General features: G+C 40.0%; 1 protein-coding gene across 1 annotated transcript; it reads left to right on the forward strand.

Moving 5' to 3' along the window:
* Positions 1-108: 108 nt before the first annotated feature.
* LOC307263834 (uncharacterized protein) lies at positions 109-9,901 on the forward strand. Its single transcript, XM_080045108.1, has 4 exons — positions 109-198; positions 8,163-8,326; positions 8,694-8,844; positions 9,197-9,901. Exons 2-4 carry the CDS (start codon positions 8,223-8,225, stop codon positions 9,422-9,424), a joined length of 483 nt encoding a protein of 160 aa, XP_079901234.1. The 5' UTR covers positions 109-198; positions 8,163-8,222; the 3' UTR covers positions 9,425-9,901.
* The last annotated feature ends 577 nt before the right edge of the window (positions 9,902-10,478 follow it).

Consider the following 10,478-nt stretch of genomic DNA (forward strand, 5'->3'; position numbering starts at 1 on the left):
CACTGATTTAGCCGATAACAAATATTGCACTTTCTTGTGACTTGCAAAATATCAGTAATTCATTTTGCGATTTTGATTTTTTTTTTTCCATTAATTGTGCAGAACTTTATTGAAGACAACGGAGAATACTGGAAACACCCTGTTGAAGCGTGGACACCAGCGGAGACAGACGACACACAGGGACACAGCTCTTTAAAGGTGAATATCTCTCATTCTATTAACAGCTGTTAACACTGGATTCTCTACCAGCTCACACACAGTACAGACAGGTAGCAGATCATCAGGAGATATTCACTGATTTTGCCAAAAAAAAAAAATTTGACAAAAGCGTTCTCCAGAATCACTGACTCCACCTTTTAGGATGGATGGATGGATGGATAGATAGATAGATAGATAGATAGATAGATTATTTTCTCTCTGGCTCCATTATGGCTTGCAGATAAGATTTTCGTTTGAAATGATGAGTGATAGTTTGGGCAGAGCATCCCGTTTACAGATGTGCTTCCTTTTAAACACAGTTTGGCCGCCCGGCGATACTGCAGCTGTATCGGTCACGTGACTTTCTTCTTTTTTTTTTTATAAAGATATTTTTTGGGCATTTTTATGCTTTATTGATAGTGCAGAGAGACAGAGGTGAAATGGGGCAGAGAGGGGAGTGACATGCAGAGTACGACCGCGGGTGGGAATCGAACCCGGGTCTGCTGCTGGGCCCGGCCCGGGAGGGGGATGCCTTACCAACTGAGCTAAAGGCGCCCCGTCACGTGACTGTCTTAAAGCGATACGCGCACCGACACGGGGCTTCGCTCTATGAGCTCGACACATGCGCCGACGCCTCGGTGTTGCCCGACCCATCACTACTAGATAGTTCAATTAGAGATGGATAGATGTTCCATGGTGTTTTGTCCCCCCGACGGAGCCTTCCACGCCTTCTCTCCCCGCCACCAACGGTTTCAGCCAATCACAGGCCTGCTGCTGGATTTCACCTTCTGCGAGCTGGACGCGTGAGGTGAGGAGATATTTAGGACACTCAGTATTTTGACTTGTCAGGATAAGGAGTGTGTACGTGTGCCATGTATAATGTCTGTTCTATTTCCTCCTCTTCAGGTGTGGAGACACATCGGATGAAGTCCATTGAGGACGGTCTCAAGAAAGAAAGAGATCCGAGAATAGAAAACACAATTTTTATTTACCGTAGTTTTCGGACAATGAGCCGCGACTTTTTCCCCATTTTTCGACCCTGTTATTACACAGCACAGTATATGTTCTGTAGCTACTAGGGATGGGCGTTAGTAATCGAGTAATCGAGTACTCGAGTACTCCTCGTTTCAAATGAACTCGATTGGTGGATGAGGAAAATCGTTTTTTTTTTGTAGCCTTTAGGCCGGCGGGCGGACCGCCCCTATTTTAAAATGTTATATACGTGTACAAAACGGCACAAAACTGATAAAATAAAGTTTAAAAAAATTAAATATTTTGATACAAGTGCAATAAACTGAGCGTTGTGTCAAACATCAACTGCAAATAACTGCCACCTCCGTGCACCGCAGCGCAGCCTGTGTTCTCCACAGCACCGCGGAGCTGAACACGGTCTCTCCTTTCTTCTCCAGAACATTTTCAGGAATATAACTTTCCAATTATTTCAAAGCAGATGATAAAGTTACGTTTATAAAAAGGGGAGATGACACCTGTTACTCTCAGTTAGTAATGAGTAGACTCCAGGTGAGCATGCAAGGTGCTCTCCGCTTGGAAAGAAAAGAAGAAGCAAGGCTTAGCCTACTTCAGGCACATTCGCTCCGAGCCAACAACAGTTAAGAAGTCTTCAATAGGGAATATGGAGATAAGATTCAAAAACCGACCGGTGTAACGTTCCGTTAATGAGGAATTAGTCGCGGTAATTATTCACGGACACGGAGTGAGCATTACGCGGTTGGATATACAACTATCTGCTTTGGTGAGTTATTTATATGTATTTTAATTGTAGGACAATCATTTTATATTATCTGCTGCCCTTCTTATTTTAAATGGTGACTTAGGCTATTTTTTTTGTTACAACTACAGCCCATGCTTTTTTTCTCTTCTTTCTCCCCACCGCAGACCTACTCGATCGGTTTAAATTGTGGCCCGTCTATTTAATTACTTTCAGTGAGGAAAATGTGTTTTAAACTTGTGGAAAAAAATCCTTAATATCATATGGCAACTGTGACTGTTTGACATAAGCATTGAGCGCTTTATTGCGGTCAACCGTTGTTCTGTAGACAGATGCGTTGCGTTCTAAAAATAGAAAAAAGTTTAACGAGGAATCGATTGATCCTCGAGGAATGCAAGCGATCACAGGAGTAGCGAAAACACTCGTGCCCATCCCTAGTAGCTACTATTGCACTAAATGGTAACACTTACGTACGTTATGCAAATATGCAACTTGTTTGTTGAAATGTTAATAAATGGGAGCTTCCTCAAGCAGCCATCTCTTTCCCGACAATCCCCTTTGTGCACGAACTCTTGCATATGGTAATTAAACATTATAACACCTGCGGCTTATAGTCCAGTGCGGCTTATAGTGCGGAAAATACGGTATTGTTTTTTTACCTGGAGATTTTTCTCAGCCGAGCTAAGGGTCTAAGGGCAGAGGGATAGATAGATAGATAGATAGATAGATAGATAGATAGATAGATAGATAGATAGATAGAGTGTGTCGTACTGTATGAAATGTAAAGCCTACTGAGGCAAATGTCTATTTGTAAAATTGGGCTGTACAAATAAAACTGATTTGATTTGATTTGATTTACGATAGTAAATGTTGGAACTATTCCAGATGACCAGTTGTTGATGGATAACTGGGAGGCCGCCTCATCGTTTGAGTTGCTTTGCTAATAACGCTGTGCTCTTTCATTATGTTGGTCTATTAACACTGTGCTCTTTCCTTATGTAGGTCTAATAACGCTGTGCTCTGTCATTATGTAGGTCTAATAACGCTGTGCTCTGTCATTATGTAGGCCTATTGCTCTGGGAAGATGCCTGTGGTGACGAGAAGTAAGAGTTAACCTGAATATATGCTTGTGTCATTCTACATTTACCATTTTCAAAGTCTCTTTTATGTGTTGTGGTACTTGTGTTCATGAGGGTAAATGTATAACCATGTTTCATAATGCTTTGTTCTTTGGTATTTCCATCAAATAAATGTCTATTCATTATCACTCACATATAATGACAGAAATACACTAATCTAAACCTTGTAATGTTCTTATAGGAATGAAAATCAAGAGGGTGGTGGATTCAAATGAAAGTGAGTCAGCAATAATCATATTGTATCTTGGTCACAGGGGTCTGCCGGGGAGGGGGGGGGGGGGTCCTTTCACTATATCTCTTTTTCGACCATTGATTCAAACCATATTAAAGTCGCTACGAGGAACTTTTAAATATTTCTGAAACAGTCTCATTTTTATGATCATGAATGGCATGTAACAGCAAACGAGACCATCAGTGCTAAAGAATGCTATTTTTATATAGTTTTTCTTAATGCCTTTGTCATGGGTATACGCTCACCCAGGAACAACAGCTGGCGTAGTAAAAACACTACCGCTTTTGTCCTAGGGGGCGCTAGAATGAACACACACTGAAAGTTCCTCGGAGCACCTTTAATCTAACTCACCATTTCTCAATCCTTGCTCTATGCTCTCTCCCTTATTCCACCCATGTGTACTATGCACCATCCAGTCATTCATCCATTCATGTACCATATATGTTCATCCATCAATCCATACGTTTACCAAAATGAATGAACCCCTGTATAGTTAACTGTTCTGGTTAGGCAACGTTCTGCTCCACCCATTCTGAATGTTTTAATTGTTTTTGTCTCTTTGTCAGCTTGTTTTATTTTTATTTTTAATTTAGAAGTTTATTGAGCAGGGACAAATACATTGTACATTGTTTCATATAAAATATAAAATAGATGCCATGCACACAGGTTTCTAGTCGAGACTAATTTGCAACCCCTGTCCCTGGTTAGGCCTTTACTGAAAGTTACACACAAATATAAATACAGAAGACATCATATACAGGAGACCTATAGACAAAAACCAGGACAATGGTGAATGTGTTGTGTATAACTCGACGTCATTGAAAAAGAGGGTCACCCCTCAATTGATCTTTCAAGGAAAATGAAATTAATGAAAAAAGTTACTTCCAGCTATTCACCTGGATTTGTTTTTTTACATTCAAGGGCCTCCGAAAACTTCGCGACTATCTACATTTCCCATCACTGCACCGGCCCTGCAGCCCCCACCTCAGCAAGAGACTGAAGACCCTTTCAGATGTGTGCTCAGTCTGCTCAAGGCGGGCGTTGGAAAGGTCGCGTACAGGTGAGAGGATAAATAATACATTTCCACCCATACCACACCTGACTCTATTTTGAATTTGTTTTCGTGTTTTTTTCTTTTCTTTATATATATTCTATGTGATGTAAAGTGTCTTTGAGTGACCTCCAAAAAAGCGCCATATAAAACCTATCTATTATTATTATTATTATTATTATTATTATTATTATTATTATTATTATTATTATTATTATTATTATTATTATTATTATTATTATTATTATTATTGTTGTTATTGTTATTGTTATTATTATTGTTATTATTATTAAATGAGACAGTCTGAAGACAGACACTGCAGGGCGGGTCTGGGTGTAATGCTGGGCTTACACTAGAGGACTTTTAAAAAACTTTGAAAAGACTGAAGACTGAAACCCTCTTACATCTAAAGACAATCAACTCACACCTGAAGACAACTAATCATTATTTTTCAGTCACAGAGTGAGATTTTGAAAAGACAGCGGGTCTCATATTGCAAGACTACAACTAGATTCCTTTTGAGATTAATATTATTTCCGCAAACGCGATTGTGATTATTTAATTAAAAAAAAGTTAATTCAATATTCCGAGAGGGGGACTTACTTTAGTTATTTGACCATCTTTATTTGCTGATCTCGTCCCCCAATAACTTTTACTCCTAACCCTAAATTTCACGGTAAAGTGTTAAGGTTGCGCGGCTGTCAGCCTGGTTCTCCAGCCAAGGCTGCTTGGAAAAACTGTCCGAAATAAGTGCCTCACCAGGCGGACACAGGTCGCGACTAATGCCGCTCCTCCTGCGTCGTGCTTGGTGCTGGAGAGAGTGTGACAGTGTTTACGTCATTTCGCTTGAGCCAACCCCTTAAGACCAGCGATAATATCAAACCTGTTTGATAATGTCAGAACGTCAAGACGGGGAGAAGACTGGCTGAAATCGGGTCAGAAGACCACCATACACCAAACGACTGAGATTACTGGCGCGCGCCACAACTCCAGCACGACTTCTGTGATTTCAGTCCGACATGCGAAGATTGTCTGCGACTGTCAAATCATGTGAAAAGTCGTGTAGTGTAAACCCAGCATAAGACAATATTCTATATCTCTCATCACACTATACCTATTTCTCTCATTACATAACAGGATAAATACTTAGGCTAAATTCTCCTTAGCAAGAAGATCACATCTCGTTTCATAACAACAAAATAATCTAGCATCATTTATGATTATGACTCAGGAAGCTTGATTCAAATGAGTTACGGAGAAGGGGTGGGATTAGATAAGTGTGAACTTCTTCCCACTCCTTTTCCAACATGTTATTCCCATCAGTAAGTGGTTGTCACTCATGTGTCACTCATGTGTCATGCTTTCTATTTTGTGTCACATCATTAATTTCTGGTTGCCAATTTCTGTTTTTCTTTTACATGTTCGAAATAAATTAATTCAATCAACCAATCTAGCATATGCCTCTCTTCTGAAAGGGACACTGTGTAACATTTTAAGTAATTTATTAGTTAAAATCAATATCCTCATTCATAAATATGTCCTCATTAGTGTAAAATCACCTGTGCCAATAATCTGAATTATCCTCCTGAGCGGAGAATAACAAATATTAATATTACATTTTGTACATTGAGCAGGCAAGTCTTATGGAGGAATCCATGTTTTTGGAATGTCATCAGGTGCATTGTTTAGAATTTAGAATTATTCTTGTCCTTGAGGGCCACTGTAGCTTCTGTTATTATTCAAAATGATGATGTCATATTACACAGTGCCCCTTTAAATCTGATAACATGTTTGAATCTGTGTGAAGATTCCCTGTGTCTGTGGAGGAGCTGATGCGGAGGACCGCCCCCCCAGAGTCCATGTCCATCAACACTATGATGTCACTGCTGAGAACCAATAAGAACGAGAAGGGACGACTGAGGGAGGAGCTGAAGAAAGTGGGCGTGTCCCCGGGCCCGGTCACCCAGGTTACGTCCCTGTGCAGCCGGCTCACAGAGGGTAACGTTCAATCAGAAACAGTTTGACAATAAACTTTCCCTGCGTTCTAAATCTCCTCCTCTTTCTTTTCTCTATTCTACATACTACATCTGACCATAACAATAATATAGTTAGGATGCAGTATGCTACACTTTGGACATACTTTAACTTATTTATTCCATCATAACATTGCGCCTTGATCTTGCCTCTTGCTTTTATATCCGTCTCATCGTTTGTTTTCATATGGAGGCTCCATCGATGTGACGTCACTTCTAGTGCGCACAGGAGTGTGGTTCAGAATCGCCCAAATAGGATGCTGATTTCAACACTAAAAATCTTGGCCGGATGTAGTAGACATCTGGGTATTTCTAACCATACTAAATCTGTCCACAAGAATCAGGACATCCTAAATCTTTTTCCTTCCATACTAAGTAGTAGATAGTATGGAGATTGGAACGCAGGGTTGGTTGCAAAGTTGGTTATTTTGCTATGTAGTTAAAAATTTTTTTTTTAAAAACTTAACAGTGTATCGAAAGCTGTGTTCGTTCTTATCAAATGTATTTTCTGTTTTACCTTTTTGTTATTCAAGCTGAAGCGAAGGAGCTCTGCCACTCCGTCGGTGTTCTTGCCTCTAAGGGCATTCATCACGAGGCGGTGACCATGGTGACCAGGCCTCTGCCCAGTGACACAAGTCTGGCAGCAGGGAAGGCCACAGAGCTAAAGTGTGTGTGTGTGTGTGTGTGTGTGTGTGTGTGTGTGTGTGTGTGTGTGTGTGTGTGTGTGTGTGTGTGTGTGTGTGTGTGTGTGTGTGTGTGTGTGTGTGTGTGTGTGTGTGTGTGTGTGTGTGTGTGTGTGTGTGTGTGTGTGTGTGTGTGTGTGTGTGTGTGTGTGTGTGTGTGTGTGTGTCTGTGTCTGTGTCTGCGTAAAGAGACACTGAACCCTAAATGTCTCCTGATAGTTAGCTTGCACCCTGCGTGGTAGCTGCTGCTGCTATCGGTGTATGAATGAATGTGTGGGTCAATGTGTACAAAACAATGTAAAGCGCTTTGGGTCTGTGAAGAACCAGGGAAAAGAGCTTTATAAGTGGAGTCCATTTACCATGTACATTTAAAATTTCTCCTCCACAGAAACCAGTTGCAACATTTGGCCAAAGAGGTGCACAGGAATGGGCAGGTGTTCGCCAACCTGAGCCATGGTCTGGGGCCGGGCATGGTAGATGTTGTCGTGGACATTCTGACAGACTGCATCGATGCCAACATGGCAAAGCTGCAATAATGCCTCATTCCCAACCCACAGTTCTTTCACACGTTTTAAAGTTGTTTTATGATGATATGTAAATGTTTTTTTAAATAAAAAGTGAATCACATCTTCCAGAGTTTGTGTTTTTCATTTATCTTTTGTTTGAAGGTTCTTCGAGGAACTTTCAGTTTGTGTTAATTCTAGCGCCCCCCTTTGGACAAAAGCGGTAGTGTTTTTACCACGCCAAGCTGTTGTTCCTGGGTGAGCGTATACCCATGACAAAGGCATTAAGAAAAACTATATAAAAATAGCATTATTTGCACTGATGGTCTTGTTTGCTGTAACATGTCATTTATGATCATCAGAGGAAAAATGTTAGATAGATAGATAGATAGATAGATAGATAGATAGATAGATAGATAGATAGATAGATAGATAGATAGATAGATAGATAGAGACAGACAGACAGACAGACACATTGATAGACAGACAGACAGACAGATAGATAGATAGATAGATAGACAGACAGACAGACAGACAGATAGACAGACGGGTAGCTCTACCTTTTAATAACGTATTCTGTCTCTGTCTCCTCAGCCTGCCGCTCCGTCTGCAGCGTTTAGTTGTAAAGTTTGTTCTGAGTGCTTCGACTCTTCCATGTCTCTGCTGACCCACTCCGCCGCTCACCCCACAGACTGTGCCGTGTGTGGGAAACACATGGAGCTCACACACAGCATGAAACGACACCTGAGACGCCACAGGTACAGTTTATTCACTGTTTCTATGCCGTTTGGTTAATGCCTTACATTTTTTTATTGCACTATTTGGAATTTATTTGTTGTATATTTATATATATATTTAATATATTAATTCTTGCACCCCCTTAAAAAGCGGTAGTGTTTTTACCACGCCAGCTGTTGTTCCTGGGTGAGCGTATACCCATGACAAAATAATTAAGAAAAACTATATAAAAATAGCATTTTTTCACTGATGGTCTTGTTTGCTGTTACATGCAATGTATGATCATCAGAGAGAAAAATTAGACTGTTTCAGAAATATGTAAAAGTTCCTCGTAGCACCTTTGAATGATCTTTATAATAACACTTTGTCTTGACTTTAAACACACAGGGAGAGAGAGAGTGGGCCGGTGTGTTGTGCTGTGTGTGGTAAAGCCTTCTCACTGAGGACTAACCTGCTCGCTCACATGAAGATCCACTCCGGAGAGAAACCACACGCATGCACCTTGTGTGGGAAAAGCTTCATACAGAGATCAACGCTGGTGAGACTAGTTTTTAATAGTGCTTTTACTTGTATTTTGATGATTTCCAAATCGTATTGGTAAAACAGTTGCCTTTCTTCTTCAAGTAGCGTTTTTGTCTTGTCCATGCCATACACCATTGTTTTGTTCTGTTATCATTTGAATGATTTGTGCTCCATTATACCATGATACTATGGACAAGAGCCGTAAAGAAATAATTAATATTTATTAAATGTATTAAATTAACGTTTGATATTTTTTTGTCAGTATTGTTTGTATATTTGTATTTTTTTTATTGTTCTTGTTCTTATTAACCAATAAATATATGGATTTTAATTTTTTTTAAACTTTTGATATGGTCCCTGCTCCTTAGATGCAACACATCCGCTCCCACACGGGGGAGAAACCGCACACCTGCCCCTACTGCGGCCGCGGCTTCGTGCAGAAGGGAAACCTCAACCTGCACCTGCGCATGCACACCGGGGAGAAACCGTACGAATGCTCCCACTGTGGAAAACGCTTCGCACATCGTTCCAACCTCCACACACACCCCTGTAGACTGAGAGACTGCAGCACAGACGGGCCCAAAACATTGAGTTGAGGCCCTGCGCTCCAAATGTCCTCCTCTTTCTTTTTTCTATTCTACATACTACATCGGACCATAACAGGAATCTAGTTAGGATGCAGTATTCTACACTTGGGACATACTTTTACTTATTTATTTCATCCTAACATGGCTCCTTGATCTTGCCTCTTGCTTTTATATCTGTCTCATCCCTGTTTGTTTTCATGCAGAGGCTCTGTCAATGTGACAACGGATGGATTTAAGTTTTATCAGTCGGGCCCTGAAATTATCTGTTGGGATTACAGGGAAAAAGTGTTTTAAGAAGATTAACTTAATACAAGACTGTTGAATAGTATAAGCACCCAAAACATTTTTTTTATTACATCATATTTTTGCAGGATTTGCATACTGCCTTTTTTTAAATATAAATCATTACAAAAGGAATTGTTCACATGTCTGTCTTATGATACACATACAGAAAATGTCTCATAAATCAGACAATGAACAACATATGAACCAATCCTTCTGTAATAACCTTCAGAATAGTGCTAAGAATGATTATGGAAAGTTTAGTTGATGTAAGTGCTTTAGAAGTTGAGATTTTTAATGATTTATACTGGTATTAACTGCTGTTAGAAATGATCTGGTTCGACCACCGGGTGGCAGTAAAGTCTAAATCAACTACTTAAAGAACTGAAATCTGTAAAATGTTCCAGAGCGTATGGTACACACAGGAATAATATTGTTTAATATTAATACAGAATAAAGATAAACTGATCTCGTCTAGTTCATTTGTGTTACAATGATTTTGTGTTTGTGTTTAAAGGAGCTCAGAGGATCTACAGTCTAATTTTTCCTCTGATGATCATAAATTACATGAAACAGCAAACAAAACCATCAGTGCTAAAGAATGCTATTTTTATATAGCTTTTCTTAATGCCTTTATCATACGCTCACCCTGGAACAACAGCTGTCGTGGTGAAAAAAACTACCGCCGTTGTCGAAAGGGGACGCTAGAATTAACACACACTGAAAATTCCTAAAAGGAGGAACGTTTAATTTTTCAGCTAGAATTATAAAACAGTGTGTG

The sequence above is a fragment of the Ammodytes marinus genome, assembly GCF_949987685.1.
Source record: "Ammodytes marinus genome assembly, chromosome: 17".
NCBI classification, from domain to species: domain Eukaryota; kingdom Metazoa; phylum Chordata; class Actinopteri; order Uranoscopiformes; family Ammodytidae; genus Ammodytes; species Ammodytes marinus.

Bases quoted from the DNA above. Each gene is read 5' to 3' on its own strand.
- LOC307263834 (XM_080045108.1), top strand. From the start codon at position 8,223: ATGTCTCTGCTGACCCACTCCGCCGCTCACCCCACAGACTGTGCCGTG. The intron at 8,327-8,693 runs GTACAGTTTATT...TTAAACACACAG, and splicing joins CGACACCTGAGACGCCACAG to GGAGAGAGAGAGTGGGCCGG. The intron at 8,845-9,196 runs GTGAGACTAGTT...CCTGCTCCTTAG, and splicing joins TCATACAGAGATCAACGCTG to ATGCAACACATCCGCTCCCA.